This window comes from Mixophyes fleayi, chromosome 11, assembly GCF_038048845.1.
Source record: "Mixophyes fleayi isolate aMixFle1 chromosome 11, aMixFle1.hap1, whole genome shotgun sequence".
NCBI lineage: Eukaryota > Metazoa > Chordata > Amphibia > Anura > Limnodynastidae > Mixophyes > Mixophyes fleayi.
This window is the reverse complement of record NC_134412.1, coordinates 52,354,101-52,374,247: the sequence shown is the minus strand read 5'-3', so window position 1 is coordinate 52,374,247 and position 20,147 is coordinate 52,354,101. Positions and strand designations below refer to the sequence as shown.

Below are 20,147 nucleotides of genomic sequence, written 5' to 3'. Positions count from 1 at the left end.
ACATGTGAGCATAAGATTCACCAATTCAAGCTAACGTCCTCTTCCGCAGCACCCAACCAATCCCAGGCTGCTCCCCACCCATGCCACACCTCCTGTCCTAATGGGCTTGAAATGTCATGATACTGGCTTGGATCCTGTATAGCGGGACTACTCATTCTCCCTCAGTTCCTAGCACCACCCTGAGTGTAGAATATTGCGCTGGCTGAGTGAAGAGCAGCTTTCTGCAGGATACTGAGGTCCTCACATGTGGTGCTGGCAAAGCATTTATATATACCACATTTTAACATCTGCCCATCTCCCATCAGTGTCGTGATGTCACTATGCTGTCAGTGCAGAGGAGCTGAGCAGAGCCAGGAAGAAGACAAAGAAGAAACAAGCAGCAGAAACAGAGAAGCGGGCAAGAAGAAAAAATAATAATAAAAGGTAATTAGATTAATTCAGAGAAAACAGTGGGAGAGTGGTCTAAAGAAAATGAGGGGGGGAGAGAAGGTGCTGCAGAAAACAGGAGGTGGGTGAAAGTGACTGGAGTGAACAGGGGGGTGAGAAATGGCTGGAGAAAACAGTGGGGAGAAGTGGCTGTACAGAATAGGCGGAAGAAGTGGCTGGAAAGAACAGGGGAGGGGAAGTGGCTGTAAAGAACAGAAGGGCGAAGAAGTGGCTGTACAGAATAAGGGGGAGAAGTGGCTGTACAGAATGGACGGGTGGCTGTACAGGATAGGTGGGGAGAAGTGGCTGGAAAGAACAGGGGTGGGGAAGTGGCTGCAAAGAACAGGAGGGCGAAGAAGTGGCTGTACAGAATAAGGGGGGAGAGTGGCTGTACAGGATAGGTGGGGAGAAGTGGCTGGAGAGAAAGGGGAGGAATTGACTAGAGAGAACGGTGGAGGGAGTGGCTGGAGAGAACAGAAGGGAAGTGGCTGGAGAGAACAGGGGGACGTAGTGGCTATGCTGAATGGGGGGGAGTGGCTGGAGAGAACAGGGGCGAGCGTCTGCAGTGAATAGGGGGCGGAGAAATGGCTGTAGAGCACAGGAGGAGAAATGGTGGTACAGAATAGGTAGGTAGAAGTGGCTGGAGAGAACGGGGGGATGAAGTGGCTGGAGAAAATGAGGGAAGAAGTGGCTAGAGAAAACAAGGGGAGAGAAGTGGCTATAGAGAACAGGGGGAGAGGAGTTGCTGGAAAGAACAGGGGGGGAAGAAGTGGCTGGGGAGAAAAGGGGGGAGTGGCTCCAGAGAATAGGGGGACAGAGAAGTGGCTATAGAGCACAGGGGGGAGAAGTGGCTGTAGAGAACAGGGAGAAAAAGTGGCTGAAGAGAAAGGGGGGATGTGACTGGAGAGAACGGGGGGAGTGGCTAGAGAGAACGGGGGGTTGATGGAGAGGACAGGGGGGTTGCTGGAGAGAACAGGGGGGAAGAAGTGACTGAAGAGAACGGGGGAGAGAAGTGACTAATGAGAATTGGGGGGGAAGGTGACTGAAGAGAATTGGGGGGGAGAAGTGACTGAAGAGAATTGGGGGGGGGAGAAATAACTGAAGAGAACGAGGGGGGGATGGGACAGGAGAAAACCGGGGGAGAAGTGACTGGAGATAACATAACTGAGCAGGCCTACCTCTAGGAAGAACCATGTTGTCATGGGTAACCCCCGTAGAGTATAAATAGACCTTGCATCTATTTCTTTCTCATTCTGCAGTGGAATAGTCTTCCATAGTGCACTTGTGTCCTCTTCTTTCTTTTTTTTTTGCCAAGCCTGTGCTAGTGGATGTATTTTGGGGTCTTTGGAACTGAAGACAAGAAGATTTTTTAAGCCATTTTGGATACCAAAGGAGGTCTTTTGAACAAAGAAAAGAAGATATTTACATGGACTTTTGGATACAAAAGGGGGTCTTTTAACCAAAGAAAAGAAGATATTTGCATGGACTTTTGAATACAATTTGGGCTACTTTTGGAATTCAAGCTTACAAGAATATTGGATCCCTTACAGAAGAAGACATCAGGTAAGAATTTGAGGATTTATAATTTTTAATAAATATATGTGGTTATAACAAGGATTGTGTATTTTATTTAATTTTTTTTAATTTTAATTAAAGTAATGTGGTATTAAAGAGGGTGTTCTGTTTTAATTAACATTTTACTTTGTGGTGCTACAGGTCGCAGCAAGCCCTGGGTGTCAATGCATGGTGGCACTTGTGGTTTTCCAAGTGCCAGTATGCCCTGGCTGCCATGGGTGTGCTGGTGCTTGCAGTTCTACAAACACCAGCATGCCCAGACTGTTAATGGCAGCCCGGGCTGGCTGGGACTTGTAGTTCCACAGACTAAAATAGTGTTTTATACTTTTTCATTCTATTTCTTCACTGTATTGCCCTACACCCACTTCCTCAGGGGTGTAGGAAGATTCCTAGTGCTTTCAACACTGCACTGGTTCTTCCTAGAGTGGGGCCCACACAATTTTTTTGTGGACCCCACTCCCTAGGGAATCAAGCCTGGTGCTGCCATGTGTCCCCCTGTTAAAGTGCCACCCACCCTGGGTGGTTGGCCTAGTTTTGGAATTCATGAAATCAGGGGGGACCCCACTCTTCCCCACTCCGATTTCATGGAAACCAGCAGTAGCCTGGCAGCATTAGGGTTAATAGTGTTTATAGAGTGAACAGTATACAGATGGTGCATTGCCCTCTTAATGCAGAGAGTGTGATTGTCGAAATTTTCACTGTCGGTAATCACACTGTCAGTATTTTCTATGCATTGGGATTTCTTACTTGTAGGTATTTAGGCTGCCAGTAAATTTTGTATGTCAGTGTTTACATCGTTAGGTATGTCCTACTTGTCAGTATTATAAGTGTCGGTATTTTAGTGTCAGTATTCTTTGTGTCTGTATTATTTGCGTCAGAAATTTGTACTACAACCCTTACAATAGCTGGTGAGCCAAATGAGCAATATACTTTTTTTAATAAACTACTACTGCTCAGTATGAAATGGAAATGGACCTGGTCTATCTCTGTGCTCAGAATAATTGAGTGACTATGTGATGTGTGTTATATTACTGCAAACCAACATGAACTGCAATGTTTGCCCGTTGCTTCCCTTATGTGTTGGTCAGATTTTCTGATTTACTCAGCTGGAGAGAGAATTACTTGTCCTGTTATGACAGCCACAAAGAGGCAGAAACCCCAGCACAATCACGGTTAAAAAGTCTGCACTAAGATCATTTAAAGGTCCCAGGCTGTAAAATGATTACCACATTTTGTATTTTTAAGATGGCAACAGAATAATAAAAGTCAACAACTGTTTTTTTTTCTTCTAAGTGGTCTAATATTTAAGTATGCCTGAGCTAGTGACAGGAGCATTAAAAGGCATTTAAAATTATTTTCTCACTACCAAAATACCTACAGCTTCTGGGGGCCCTAATGCCATCGACTTCCTTTTCCATATGAGCACTTCTAATTTCCCCCTTTGACCTCTGTGCTTAATACAAAGAAAGTACAACAAACAAGGGGAACTCTGCATGGAATCGCACTGTAGTCCGTGTATGGTAGGGAATATAGATTGTAAGCTCCACTGGGACTATGACTGATGTGGAAGATTAAATATTCTATGCAAAGCCCTTTGTAATATGTAAGCACTATATAAATAACACTTAATAGTAATAATATTATTATTATTATTATTATTATTATTATTATTATTATTATTATTATTAATAATAATAATAATAATAATAATAATAACTTGTCTACCCAGCTTCACTTTTAATATCATGCCGGTAAAGGTAGAGATTAACATTAACCAGTGACTTAACAGAAATAAACAAAATGAGGAACTGGTTTTCATTATTTTTAGCGTAGGCAATTGCATACCAAAGTGGTATCTAAACACATTGGGTCTGATTTATTATGGAAAATAAGGCAAAAAAGTTTTCTCCTGGACAAAACCATGTTACAATACAAGGGGTGCAAATTAGTTTATTATTTTGCACATAAGTTATATATTGTCTGTTTTTTCATTTTTGTAGCACACAAATACCTGATAGCTTTATTTGTACACTGAAAGTTAAAGTTGATTTAGTACATGCTCTACCCCAATTATAAATCTGTCATCACATTTTAAATGTACCTCCCCCTCCAATGCAACATGGTTTTTCCAAGGTTCAAAGTTACTCAATGTTTTGCTTTACTTTCTTTAATGAATCAGGTCCATTGTTAATAACATATAAAAGCAAAACCTGAAGGATAAGAAAGGATATGAATTTTCTGTCATTAGGAAGCAACTTCCAAACAAAAAAGTTTTTCACCTGCTTTGTCATGTATGAAAATAGACTGTTACAGTAAAACAAGTGTATAAATTAAAATGGAACGGATTCATTTAGTAAAGATGATAGTGGATAAAATACAGGAAGTAAAGACATCAAATATAATCTAGAGTGTTTGTTATCTATACACATAGAAGGGTATCAGAGCAGTTCACATGTCAAAGAGAAAAATAATATTAAAATGACATTTGGCCATGAGATCTGCTAAAGTGGCTCCAAATATTAACTGTAAATTCAAAGGTAGCAGTTAGTACTGAAGTGCAAGGAGGCAGCATTACATAATTCCAGAAGATACAAACCACATCTATCACCCACCTAAAATTATTCCTTAAATTTCCTACAGGTAGATGCGTGAAAGATCTTCATGGTTGTTTCTTGGTCTATCCCTTTTATTTGGAGTAACCTATGTCTTTCCTTCCATTGAGGTATTTCCATGACTTTTACAGATCATCCACTAAAAGGTGATCCAGAATCTCAACTCCTGATTTGCTGGGAGAACATTCACAGACAATACTCTTAGACACCACAAAAAGGACATCTACATAATTTTTAGTAGTCATTTATTGTACTGACAATTGCAGGTCATGGGACACTAGCTCAACTGCCTCATAGGGGCATATTCAATTAGCTTTCCGGTCCGCGGGATCGCGCCAGAACGGGCCGCGTAATCAATCCACGGTACCGCAATAACGTGGATTTTCCTTCGCAGCCCATAGGGTTGCGTACGAAAATCCGCGTTAATGCGGTACCGTATTAACGGCAATACTGCACAGGATTCGCAGTAACGCGCATTGCCGCGAACCGGAAAGCTAACTGAATATGCCCCATAGTGTTTTGAATTGTTGGTGTATCTGCAGCTGCAACTTTAAGGTGGTTCCAGACAGTGTTCTTATTTTCCAGACAACAGTCCACCTGTGTATTCATGGGCTCATTGTGGATTGCTTGTGTGGCTTCTGCAAACCAGTTTTACTCTTCTATTGAATAGTGCTTGCCAATGATAGCTGATTTACATTCTCCTCTTTCTAGTTTACAGAGAACATGTGTGTGTCCATTAATGGCTCAGTGGCATTCCCTCCAAATTTGAATAATTGACGGTGTTATTTTACATTAGGAATACAATGCAGGTGTAACAAGACCAGAAAAATCATATTTAAAATGAAAAGGACCAATATACTCAGTTATTGGTTGCATTTCTAAGACATTTTAAGAGGATATATCAAAAATAATAATTATGGGGAGCTATTGTTTTCCTAATGTTTTGACATTAACAAGCAACATATCTACAAAATATATTTTTAGAACAACATATGTTTAAGTCTGCCATCAATAGCTCCCTGGAATTGTAGCCAGAGTAACTGACGTCTCTGCCTAGCTCTAAATCAAGTCTGGAACACACTGTGCAAGCAAATAAAAGATGAACTTACCAATTCGAATGGAGTTGGGGCTACCAGTGGACTTCATCAGCAACAACAAGAGGAGCACCAGAGGCGCCAGGACACGGAGCATTTTACACAAATCGTCATGAAGCCCTTTGTTGATCTGGGCATTCCATAAATATCTGCAAAACAAAGTGGACATATGATAACTTTTGCAGTACCAGTATTTATGATCAAGATGAAAATTATTACTTTATCATTATTACTTTATTATTGCAATAGTATATAATATAGAAGGAAAACAGATAAACCCAAAGACAGAAATACTAGTTTTCCAAGAGAAACAACAATAGAAATGATGGATGGGGGATCCCTATTGTGAAAGCGGAATAGAGTGGTAGTAAGCCACGGGAAAGGAATTTATACTAATAGGAGCTATACACTCCGGTAATCGATAACGAAGTAGGATCTCTAAACTACAATCTACCCTCTATAATGAATTCTAACGAGTGGCTTCCTGGAATCTTCATATAGATCCCAATAATTCCTATATTGAGAACATAACTATTGAGGAATATAGATAAGTTATCCCTACAGCTAGCGCTGTTAGATATGATTGATAACTATAAGGAACGGTAACTCGAGGGTACCGCCTCCCCATTCTCAATTATACATTAAGCAGTAAATATATTAAGGGGAGCAATTTATGAGGCAATAGGTAATAGCAATCAGCAGGAGCTGCAAATATTTATATAAAACCTATATACCTCATTGTCACTATATAATAACAGAAGTTAAAGCGCATCTGGAGTTTTAATTCACAAAATTCACTATTTCACACACTATATTTCGCGTATTTTAAAGAGACCTTATTTTTTATATATATGTTAATAAAAGTTATATTTTAAGTGAATTTGATGCCACAATAAAAATTGATGGGTAGGATGGGAAACACTGTGCACCGCATAAATAACTTCTAGCCTTTCTCTTTTGAATTATACTTAACATAAGTTATTGGTAGCACCCCTCTATGCGAGAATAAGATAAAAGCAATCAGAGGGTCATTCCCCAATCTGTACAACAGAAAATCTCCTTTTTTCTATAAACCCATTGGTCAAGCAAGTAACAGCAGTTAAAAAAATGTTTAATAATAATGCCTGGAGTGCAGGACATATTTTTAAATTATGGAAAGTCAATAAAAAAAATTAAAATATTGAGTTCATTTCACAAAAACTACAAATTCAGACTATCCATGCAGAATCAGTAAATTGATAAAAAAAAATATACCTGATGCCTTTCTTACAAGGAGTGGTAATTGTAGTTATACCTAGTAAATGAAAAGGTTGAGATAACTGATCCTGGAGATTATTCCAACTGCCACAAATGTGACCAAGAACATCCTAAAGATTTTTCCAACTGTGATGATAAATTGACAGAAATTTTGTTAAGGGTTTTGCTTTCCTCTAGATCAACATAGCCTGCATGTACAAAAATGGGGAACCTAAGGGAGCATTGCTTAACAGTCGTATCTATAGGATGTCTCTTACAACAGCTATTTCTAACAACCACAGATATCTATTGACATCAGGGATACCCAGTCCCAATGTGGCTTATAACCTAAATACAGTATTTGGTCTTGTTACACCTTTGCAACAAACGTGCCAAAAGTTCGTCTTGGCCTTACAACACCTGGTTGGCCATAGTGTCACTGGACCCAACCATCTTGTTTTGGAAGGACGTACTCTCTTGATAACCCTTCTTGCAGGATTCACCTGGACAGCCACCTAGCATCATTGGAAGAGGTCTGCCTGTCATGAGATCATACGCAGTGCTCCCTCTCTCACTGTTTAATGGACTAAAGGGGGACATCTCTGGCCTACATTATCTGGTGGTGCTAACTGGGTGATCTCCCTCAGCCAAAGAATTTTGCCTTTCTGAAGACAATGTATGGACTTGCTGATTTGATTATTCACCTTCTAAGGAAATTCCCATGCTTACTGCATTTAAGCACCTAAGCCTTCAACCTCCAACCAACCACATATATTCCAAAACTGTTGGTCCCTCTTAGTGGGCACATCCACAATAGATAGTATACGTACTCTGCATTGAGTTGAAAGAGGGACTTCCTCAGCTCAACAGAGAAGATCTGCCCTTCCAGGAACCAGACACAATGTAGCCACTTACATCATGGGTCTTACAGCCTATCAGAAGTTCCTAGAGTCACATTCCAGAAAGCCTGTATTGTGTTCTGTAGAGCAGCTGCATATGCCCTTTCAACTCTGCCGTCGCCATCCGCAGGCCAAGCTGACCAGTACTAAGGGGGTACAGAGCTGGTGTGTGTAATGAAGTGCGCTTTCATCCCCAAAGGTAACAACAATATCTCAGGGCTAAAACACACAAGGCCTTTCAATCCCCAGATAGGTGTTTAGGAGAGAAAAAATGACTAGCTTTTATACAGCCTGGAGCCCATAATAATAATTAAGGTTTAACAGGAGGGGCAGAGATAGCTAATATATCTGCCCATCACAATCCCCTCTGATGTCTATAATACTCTAAACACTCTGGATCACAGTACTCAGCTCCAAATAAGTTGTAGGACGGTAATATATCACTAGTACATATAGAAGATTGGCTGTAAGGATAGATCAGCCTGACAAACTACTGACACACTCCAGCCACATATATGCTTCAAGGCTAACTCAAAAAAAAGAAAGTAGGATAGTTTTCACTGATAATTTCCCTCAGCCAGACTGAAGATGAAGATTTGTTGCCTAGGGAATTCTAGAGCCGCCTAGTGGATATTTAAGAATGAATAGAAATTAATGACCACCTAGAGGAGAGACCCGTGTTGACCCTGGATGATTATAAGCAGGTTTCTGAGCCAACCAAACCACCCATCATCCCATGGTGCTTATACAAGCTATAACTATGCAACATTCATTGTCCAAAACTAAAATGGGCACCTCTTCTCCGATCACCCATTACTTTACCAGACAGAGCAAACCAGGCTCACCGCAAGAGTATCACCATCCCCATGCACACTGATGGAACAAGTAGAGTCACTTAGTCCAGCCCCAGCAACAAATAATGATAGCTCGACTCTCCAAAACCTCATCACAGTCCTTAAGCAGTTACTGGAGATGGAGTTACAGTCATAACATCCATAAAAACAATAATATATTTCCAATCGGCCTGAATAAACAAACTGTACATGTGCCAAAAAAGTTTCCAGTGGTTCCAACAAGACACAGGCAGGGACCTAAATAAACTTATCGTAGAGCTAGAAGACCTAAACATGAACAATATAAGAATAAGAAACTTACCTGAGAACTGTACACAATACATGGAGAACTTATTTGCTGCTCTGATCCCTGATATGGGTCAACATACTATCTCAATCATGGGGGCTCACAGGGCTCTTTGCCTAAAACCCAGGTAAGCAACCCCTATAGTGACTCATCATTCGCTTCCTGAGTTTTAAAGACAAGGACACATAATGGCAATCACCTAAGGTAACCAAAATGTATTGTTGAAATACATCAAACTCCAGTTCTACCAGGATTTATCCACAGTTGGCATTCATAAAGGGAGAAAACTTTGAGAATTAACTAGATCCCTTTATACTAGTCAATCTGGAAGAAAACACTACTCTCATTAAAGACCTCAGAGATGAGAAGAATCTACTGACCTCTAGACCAACAACACCAGTCTTGCAATAGTCACTTCTTAGATTTTTTATTATTTTTCATACTCCCACCAAGTTCCTAAAATGAAGGTTTGTCACGTGTCTCAGATGTCAATGTAAGACTAGTTAATAACCATGCATCAACCAGCAACTCCTTGGGTGACTTCATAATCCAGCGCTCTAAAAATTCTGGACATGTAAACCAATCTCTGATCTTGGTAACAACATGATAAAGATAGTCCAAATATATAATAGTTGTAGGCACACAACCATTAACTCCACTGAAGCAATCACCACCTTTACATGGACGCAGAATACTGTGTTGAAGTCTTTCAGTGTCAAACTGTGTAATGTGGAGACAAATTTGCCTTGCCCTATACTGGGTGCATATACTTTGGCCAAAATGATTTCTCTCTGTCCCAGCCTAACTGTTAAGATGATGTATCAGCCTTGTTTATCTTTTCAGCATGAATACAGCGCAAACGAGGCAGAGTGTGTGTTTGTGTGTGTGTGTATATACATATATATATAATATAAAGTGTAGATCGCTGCTTGGAAAAATGTGTGGTAATTAATCTCAGTTATTATTGAGATGTGTCAGGTTAGCATTAGTTCTATAAGATTCTGTGGTAGTGGGGTTGTTTTAGTTTTGTATGTTTACATGAATATAAGGATAGAATGACTACACTTTGCAGCATGGGGATTAGAGTTCCATAGATTCAGAGAATAGTTACATCAGTTGAGGACGGGCTTTGCAGCATGGGGATTAGAGTTCCATAGATTCAGAGAATAGTTACATCAGTTGAGGACGGGCTTTGCAGCATGGGGATTAGAGTTCCATAGATTCAGAGAATAGTTACATAACTGTGTTTATGATCTTCACAAGGGTGGGATAATAATTTTGCTTGCTAATGTTGTGTAAAGCTGGGTAAGTACTACAGGGTTTTTGTCCAATAATAGGCTCAACCAGCAGTCGGGTCAGTGTGTGTAGTGACACGATGGTCGAAAGTCTGCCCAAATGTACAAATGTCGCCTCATTGCTTCGTGTGAAACTAGAATTAAATACATAAAGTCCTTCATAGCTGCAACCCCCACTGACACCTTCTTCTCACCTGCCATCTTCTCGCGTTCCTCGGCGCCGGACAGGCTTCTCTGTCATTTTATACACTCGGACATGGGCGTTCGTTTCTGCTGTGGACCAATCAGCGATGATGCCCAAAGAGAATGGAGCATTGTGGGTGATGCCTATTTGTGTATAATAACTAGAGATGGGCGGTATCCGAGGTATTTTGTATGTGTGTGGACCACAAGGTCCCTGACTTGAAAGAGGGGGAAGTGTGCATTAGTAATAAGTCAGACAGGCTAGAAACTAGAAAATGAGCTGTGGCTATTTGAACGAAAAACAATTTACTGGTGTGATAGCCTTGGCTGGTCTATCTGAAGTGCAGCCATCTACCCCCAGAAGGTGGTAATCCTTATACGATTTATGACAATATATATATACAGTACATTTTGCAAAGTCATTGTTTTATGGACTATTTGCTTTATTTAAGAAATACATTATACTCTATCTATAAATCTATAGCTAGTTGCTACCAATATTCACAAACTAATTGGCTGCTGCTTTAGAAGGTTATAGTCTCTGTTGTGCTGGATCTGTTGTGAAAGGTTGGCAAAATAAATTTAGACATGAAAACAAAGGGTAAGGAGGTCCCTACTCATGAGAGAGCTTACATTCTACTTGGAAGAGGGTGAAGCTGAAACAAAAGGAATGAGAGTAACACAGAGTGGAAATTGGGACAGTTGTGAGGGTGCTTTTGCGTGATTGGCATAGGTGACAGTAGGGTAAGCTCCAAAAAGAGATGGATTTTCAGTGAGTGTTTTAAGATTTGAAGGCTGTGGGAGAGCCTGACTGAGCGTAGTAGGAGGTGAGAAGTCTTGTAGGTTGGAGTGAGTGGTGGTTACCAGAGATGAGGTGAACTGAGGACCATGTCAAAGGTAGATCTAACAGGATGTGAAGAGGAATATTTTGAGATGAGATATCAGCTATTTGAAAGGATGGTGTTGCTGAGGGCTTTGTAGGTAAGGGTGAATAATTTGAATTGGATTCCGGAGGACACTGGAAGCCCGCATAGGGATCTGAAAGTGATACAGTAGATGTGGAGCGGTGCAAGAGGACTATCAGTCTTGCTGCATTATTTAAGATTGAGAATAAATGGGAGAGAATGTAAGATAGGAGGATGCAGAAGTAAAGAAGATGAGATGAGAGCAGACTATTGCCCTCAGTAACTAGGGAGAATTGTGGATTGGAGAGTGTAGGAGAAAGTTGGTGAGAGTGTGGTATTTTTCATGAGGAGATATCCTGTTAAACAAAATCAATTGTGTGTGAAAAGTTATAGTTTCAAGTCTGTGAAAAGTTATAGTTTTTTTTTGTAAGCTTACTTTTACTTAAACTTTGTAAAGTCATTGTTCTTTTTGACAATTTACTTTATTTATTTAAGAAATACATTATACTATAACGTTAAATCTATAGCTAGATGCTATCAATATTTAAATACTAATTGACTGCTGCTCTAGAAGTTTATAGTCTCTGTAGAGCTGGATCTGTTGTGATGCAAACATATGGTGGAGACAAAGGTAGCAGATACCATGTAAGGGTGCAAATGAGACAAGATGGAAAAGAAATACAGCAGCAGACTGAAGACACATTGGAAGGTAGGAGTGTACCATGATATTAAAGTAAGTGCATAGTGGAAAAATGGCTGGAGACTGGGTAAGTGTTTTTTATGTGTGTTTTATGTGCAGGCTGTTTGTGTTTGGGTGTTATTCGTTTTGTGGATTTGAGGGACTGAGGCAAAGAATAGACTAGTGTAAGGGGATGAATGATCTTTGACAGCTGGACTAAGTCTGTGGTGCTTAACTCTCTCTAGTTTACGGAGCACCACAATACTGCCGAAGCACTGGTGTTCAATGCCATCATGGATAAGACCAAAAATAAAGCATGTGCTTCCAACCTGTGCTTTTATTGGACAATAATCACACTGGGTGTGACATACAATAGATGGGATTTTCTTTGCGAAAATACATATTACCTTATTGCGCATACGCACAAAAATACATACACCTGCAACCATGCAGACTCATCCACATCTTACACCTACTACTCTTTATGTTTAGGGAGGCAAGCATAAGGCAAGTACAGAAAAGCATGTTAATTGCTGCACATTAAGAGGCAAAAGAGGAAGCAGCCATAGATATATGTTTAAAGAGGTGTATCTTTTGCAGGTGTTTGTAATATCTCTGCTGCTAATCATCAGCACAGACCTTTGCAGTGTTAAATAAATATATTAAAATAAACAAAAATGGCAAAACATTATTAAAATAAAACAAAAATGGCATGACCCCACTCCCCAAATATTATACCAGCACCAGCGCTTATAACGTGGGCTGTCTACAGCAATTTCAGAGGGATGATCAGCGTTTGTTCCCCTGAAAATCTGAAACCGACAGTAAGCTTTGAGAGGCTGGACTGATGACTTTATTACAAGAAAACCTGAAGCATGGGGTTCTCCCATTATAATTGCACACAGTCCCAACCTGTTCAGCTGAAGGCTGAATTTTATAGGGGAATTGGGCCTGCAAAAAATAATGTGGGCTCCCTTCGGAAAACAAACAGTCAGTTCTGAATAGAGATGGGCGGGTCCGGTTCTCCGAGAACCGAACCCACCCGAACTTTGGGTATCCGAGTACCGAGCTGAGCAGCTCAGTACTCTCCCGCCCGTTCCGAATCCAAATCGAGGCCGAACGTCATTGTGACGTCGTCGGATCTCGGGGCTCGGTTCTCGCGATACTTCAACTTTATAAATACACGCCTCCACAGCACCCATCGCCATTTGACAGAGGGAGAGAGCAGGGTGTAGTCATAGGCTGATTAGAGCAGGGACAGAGAATACAATATTGTTCTTGCAATTGCTCTAACCAAAATCGCTAGTGCAGAGAGGAGGATAGAGGTTTATTATTTTTTCTTAATATTTGGCACTCCCCAGCGCTAATTGTGCATAAATATTTCTGGCTGTCAAAAGTCGTATCTGTCAGCAGTATCTACCAAATAATTTTTAGCACTCCTCAGTGCTTTTGGGGTGTCCTCCCTAATTGTGCATTAATATTTCTGGCTGTCAAAAGTCATATCTGTCAGCAGTATCTACTAAATAATTTTTAGCACTCCTCAGTGCTTTTGGGGTGTCCTCCCTAATTGTGCATTAATATTTCTGGCTGTCAAAAGTCATATCTGTCAGCAGTATCTACTAAATAATTTTTAGCACTCCTCAGTGCTTTTGGGGTGTCCTCCCTAATTGTGCATTAATATTTCTGGCTGTCAAAAGTCATATCTGTCAGCAGTATCTACTAAATAATTTTTAGCACTCCTCAGTGCTTTTGGGGTGTCCTCCCTAATTGTGCATTAATATTTCTGTCTGTCAAAAGTCATATCTGTCAGCAGTATCTACTAAATAATTTTTAGCACTCCTCAGTGCTTTTGGGGTGTCCTCCCTAATTGTGCATTAATATTTCTGGCTGTCAAAAGTCATATCTGTCAGCAGTATCTACTAAATAATTTTTAGCACTCCTCAGTGCTTTTGGGGTGTCCTCCCTAATTGTGCATTAATATTTCTGGCTGTCAAAAGTCATATCTGTCAGCAGTATCTACCAAATAATTTTTAGCACTCCCCAGTGGTTTGCGCTCAGAATGGATTCAAAGCAGTCCACATATGATCTGAATGAGCAACCAGGTTCTGTCACCAGTCCTGATGTTAGTGTTCCCAGTACGTCATCTGGCCAAGGCGATGTCAAACAACAGAGTGTTTCCAAATTAGTGCAAAAAACAAAAACCCAAAAAAATTTTACTGTATTGAAGCGAAAAAGAAGTGTAACTGAGCAAAAGTTAAGAGACGATAAAAAAAAAATTGCAAGCATGCCATTCTACACACGCAGTGGCAAAGAGAGAATGAGGCCTTCACCTTTGGATATTAGTGGCAGATCCTAAAAAGTTACCCAGCCTACAATTGGTGCACAACTACTGTTACGTGTCAAAGCCGAGCTGCAAGATAACAGTGAGGCATTACAGGAGAATATTTGCTCTGATTCACAAATGACAACAATCCCTGTGGAGAGTCCATCCAACAGTGGGATGTCTAATCGTGAGCATTCTGCTGATGTGTGCCTTAATAGCCCGAGTGTAGCCGGTGATCCCCAAATTGAGGATGCCACTTTGGAATTGGAAGAGGATGAGGGGGAGATTTGTGTAGGCAACGAGGGCGCTAATGATGATGTTGATGATTATGATGCAGACAGATACCAAATTGCCTTTCTCAATTTCTATTTATATTCTAGATTATATAATGGCTGAATAGTTTTCTATTTTACTCCTAGTGGAGAGAGGATCTGATGCAGACAGATACCAAACTGCCTTTGTCCATTTCAATTTATATTGTACAGTATATAACGGCTGAATTTATTAGTATTTTATACAAGTGGAGGGGGGCCTAGAGAGACAGAAACCAAACTGGCTTTCTCCATGTCAATTAATATTGTACAGTCTATAACGGCTGGATTTTTTGGTATTTTATACAAGTGGAGGGGGGCCTAGAGAGACAGAAACCAAACTGGCTTTCTCCATGTCAATTAATATTGTACAGTCTATAATGACTGAATTTTTTTTTTTTTTTAAAAAGTGGAGGGGGGCCTATAGAGACAGAAAGCAAACTGTCTTTTTCCATTTCTTTACATATTTAACTATAAGTGTAGGGTGTAATATACATCCAAAGACGATGGCTGCATTGCCAATATGCATAGATGGAGAGGAAGACAATCTGTTTTGTGTGTAGAATAAATGAAGGCCTACCAACGAAGAATTAAACAGTTTTTCTGGATGATTTATTACCTCAACAATTAGATTATTTATCTCTAAAACAGTTGGAGCAATAAATTGGGTTATTTTAGGCACAAAAACATGTATTTTCCAACAAAATAGCAAAACAAAACCAAACAAAACCAAAACACGCAATGGCGGTTTTGCAAAACCAAAACCAAAACCAAAACACGACGGTAATCCAGATCCAAAACCGAATCCAAAACCAAAACACGGGGGTCAGTGACTATCTCTAGTTCTGAAGCACTAGGGTTCCACTCAACCCCTATACAGAGTGGTTGATGGGGTAGTAAATAGTTAAAAGATAGGTTTTAGTATTTTTGGTGTGGCACTACTGGTCCCAGCAAGCTCTGGCAGCCATAAACTGCTTGGCTATGCTGGTGATTGTAGAAGTACAAGTGCCAGCGTACTCGTGGTTCATGGCCAGCATAACACAAACTGAGCTGAACACTTACAGCTTATAGGAGACAAGTAACAGAGGTGAAACATTCAAATGTATAACAGTCAAAAAGTAGTATTTTAAAGCGGAGTTCTAGAGCAAGGGGATACATTTTACAATTGGAGAAGGAAGACTAAAAGAGACATAAAGAAGAACTTTATTTTACAAGAAGAGTGATAGATCGTGTACTAGACTCATACAGTAAAATAATTCAGGAATGGATGACACAAACATATTGATATTGTAAAGAATTAGATTTAAGATATAAAGAAAATGAAAATACAAACAGTCCCCTTATCCCCCCACCAATAAAACAGCCCCACTAAAAAAAACAAATGCACAAAAAAGGGCAGACTTAATGACTGTGGAGTTTTTTTTGCCCTCTCGTTCTGTGTTTATATAATTATTTCATTATTATATACTGGCCGTTTGTTTAAATGTGATGCCAGCTGGCAGAAGCACAGACAAAGCAGGTCAGATCGGTGCCAATTTGCATTGAAAGCCCTCAATACAAATCCTGGGGGTAAATGTATCAAGCTAAGAGTTTTCTGGCGGGTTTGAAAATCCAATCAGATTCTAGCTATCATTTATTTAGTGCATTCTGCAAAATGAAAGCTAGAATCTGATTGGTTGCTATAGGCAACATCTCCACTTTTCAAACCCGCCGGAAAACTCTCAGCTTGATACATTTACCCCCTGGTGCTTAAAGAAAAGACAGTAGCAGCATATCTTTTTTCTCTTTCTCCCTTTGACAACAGCCAAAATTTGTGAAGTAGACCTTTTAAGCACAGTTTCCTGAGTATCAGAATACTTCTGGATGAAACTCCTAGAGAGGGGATCAACTTTGATGCCACAAGTGAAAACAAAATAAAAGGACTGAATTTGGGGAAACACTGATTTAGAGGACAAACTGGGCAGCAACCAACATACAATAGCAAGTGCATGGGATGTCAGTCTACAAATGTGCCTAAGTGTTGTGGCAGATCAAAGAAAGAACAAAGAAATGGAGAGAGGGTCTCCTAATAGTGCTGCTCAGAATGACACTGGCATTTGTTTAGAATGTTGATCACATCCTTTGCCTCCAGCTATGGGTGAGAGTAGATCTAAAATCCCCAAACTTAGCTTAAATCACTGTTCGTAATTTGCCAGATCCATGGTGAGTAGAAACATGCCAGAGTTGATAAAACAGGGTTTTAATGATCTGTCACTGTGTTTCATTGAACAGTATTATTTTGACAAAACCAGTAATGTCGAAAACACACCAGGCCATGGCTATCATTTTATAAGAATAAACAAATCCAGTAAAACATATAAAAACATAAAACTCTCAATGGAGAAAGTGAATATGGTCTTAAAAAGAGTAAGAATCAATGAATTAAAAAAGGATCTCATTCAAACATTACAAATGTCGTGAGTGGTCATGAAGCACATGGTACATATCAGACATTTCTAATTGCAATAAAGCTTAACACATTTTATTGAAAACAATATCACAGCTTCTGTTTCATATTGAACAGACTATTGCAGCCAAACAGGTAATTTCACATTATGATGTTAACTTGTTTATAGACAGCTTTAGCCAATTACTACTGTTAGGTGAGTGCAATAACACATTCTACACTTCTGCTCGTAAACAATATTTCATTTATGGGAGCCCCCATATCTCTGTTTTCTTGCCTTCTATTTATAAATGTTGCATCAAGCATGGTGGTCCCATTACACCATGTTTGGAGACAAGGTATGGTGAGCTGTTCACCCTCGCAGATATCAAGGACTAAGCACAACACACTGTATGGAGACAATTGTATTAGTCTACACAAAAATTGTTTGTTTTTCTAAGAGAAAGATGCATGAAAACACACATATGCACAGGCCCTAAAGGCTGATTTTGGACATATTCATCTTATTCACAGAAAATGGCGCCCCCCTGCTTTAAGTTATATAATAGTGATAAGTACCCATTTCAGCTTACCCTGTTAATGGAGGTGCATACAAAAAGCAAATCCTGGGGGGGGAAATTGTGCACATAGGAGCCTTAGTTCATTCTACCAAAAACATAATTTGTGCCTTGGGGTCTGTACGTCTTCTCAATACATTTTTTTTTAAAAGATGTGTTACTGTGCCAAACAAAACATTCTAAAAACAGTCACTGACTTAAACATGTACAAATAAATTATGTTTACTGCAGTGGAACAGATAACATATGGTTCTTGTCCTTCAAACCTTCTGTGTCTGTATTCCTGATACGTTTGTTTGACCAGCTGCTAGAAAATTACAGAACTGCAGAACCGTGGACAGTTCCCAACTGATACATAGCGTGAAGCTCATGACATCCAGCAATAGATCAAGTGTAATGGGAAAAAATCAGCAAGCGTGGCGTGAATTTATCAACGGCATACCAGGAAATGCACTGCAGTGTATCTTGGTGAAGTAGTAGTCGCAGTGTCAGTGCCTATTAAAATCTGGACATTTTAATTACTTTTACCCTGAAAGTATACTTTTCACAGTTTTTCAAGATCTCTCCAAAATGTTGTTCCTTAGAGAAGCTCCCCCTGCCACATTGATGAAACAGCTGTCCTGTTATTTTTTTAGCACTCATCAAAACAAACCCTGTGACTGGTCTGATCTAAATATCTCACCTACTACAAGCAGAATATGCATCAGAATATGTCAGCATATACACAATAAAGTGTATTCTAAACTCAGGGCATGATAAAAATGAGACAGAAATAATACAAACCGACCTCTTATCAAGTTGCTGTATTTCTGTTTCTGATGCTTGAGCTACAGTTCACTCTGCAATGTTAAAGAGGGAAAGGCTATGAATACAAAGAGGGAATACAGCTAAACTATACATTATTTATAATACTACTTAATTGTCCATGAATAAAATCATCAGAGGAAAAATATTGCCACCTTCTAACTAGCACAAAAGGCACATAGAGGTGTACTAAATATGTCCCTAACATTCAGCAGTTAGTGTTTTTAGCGTGTTTGTGTAATTTTCGTATTGAGTAAAAGTTCCGACTTTCAGATCACTAGGTATTAGAGATGCTCAGGTTCGGTTCCCCGAGAACCAAACACACCCGAACTTAGCAGATCCGAGTACCGAGCCGAGACGGATCAGTACTATCGCGCGCCCTTGGAATTGAAAATAAGGCGAAATATCATCGTTACGTCGTCGGATCTAGCGAGCTTTGGATTCTATAAGTACCGCCCTCCATGGCGATCCAGCGCCATTTCACAGAGGGACACAGAAGGAGTAGCACAGTTCTTGGCAGTCTCTAGTGCAGCTGGGCAGCGTCATAGTTAGAAAAGAAAGAGGAGGGGTAGCAGTGTTCTTCAAAGTCTCCAGTGACATTTAGGAGAGCTCCATTGCTCCATTGCTAATTGTCATTGCTGAAATACAAATAATAGGTCTGGCAGGCTTGGTCTTCTAAATCTGCAGTCTTTGTTTGAAAGTGTATGAAAATAATATTGTGACCTGTGAGGTGGTCAACATTGGCTGAAAATTACCTGAAATTAGTGTTATTGAGGTTAATAATAATGTAGGGGGGAAAGCAAAAATATGTGAGTTTAGCAAAAAAAAAAGATAGGGATTTTAGAAAACAAAATACCAAAACACCCAAGGGTGCTTTTTCCAAAACCAAAACACGAAGTTAATCCAGATCCAAAACCAAATCCGGAACATGGGGGTTATGGACATCTCTACTAGATACTGGTTGTATACATGGCCCTTAGCAAGCGCTCTCTGTACTTTAAGGCATCTTCCTGAAACTTCTATAATTAAAGTTATAGCATAAGAACCATAGTGTTCAGATTCTATAATACCCTTACTTAGTCATGATTCCCTTCTTCTGTAGATGTTTCTACTACTTTCAGTTGTGGTTATATTTACCTATAAAATAATGTATTATTAAAGCCTTTATGCCCAGAGGTGTTCTTTGCGTTGCATCGGTTTTGTGGGAATTCTTTTTTAATTTCTTAGTCTACCCAAGTAAATAATTGTCTTATACACCAACATAATAACATTTTGACAGACTGAAATAGCCTTTTATTTTATGTCCCTTAGTTATGGAAATCGAACAAAAATCACAACAATATACTTTTCCATAATTTTTCCTATGGTTACTTTTATATTTTCAAAGCAAATTCATAGCATTGCATTAAATGTACTTGCAGTTCTGCTGCATATAGAGATTACAAATATGTGCTTTTAATGGAAGCAGTTATAAAGGAAGAAACAGGAATATGTTCTATTTGTTTTGCTATTATTTCCCTTTTTTCTAGAGGAAACATTTAGGGCTAATCAAACACTGAAACACTTGCCTCATGTATTTTTATTACTATGAGTTCCCATGTAAATTGGGTCTGTTAGTAACTACAACAACAGTTACTACTAGATCCATGTCTGCAAGTATGT

General features: G+C 39.6%; 1 protein-coding gene across 10 annotated transcripts in view; it reads right to left on the bottom strand.

Annotated features, from left to right (window-relative positions):
• GRIK4 (glutamate ionotropic receptor kainate type subunit 4) overlaps positions 1-20,147 on the bottom strand; it is a 341,881-nt gene that overhangs the window by 185,830 nt on the left and 135,904 nt on the right. For 9 of the 10 annotated variants that reach the window (XM_075191040.1, XM_075191039.1, XM_075191038.1 and 6 more), the window contains exon 2: positions 5,723-5,856. In XM_075191040.1, the coding sequence (XP_075047141.1) occupies positions 5,723-5,804 (82 nt within the window). In that variant the 5' untranslated portion in view covers positions 5,805-5,856. Of the gene's footprint in view, positions 1-5,722; positions 5,857-18,468; positions 18,521-20,147 lie in introns of all 10 variants that reach the window. The other variant, XM_075191032.1, reaches the window with a different exon arrangement.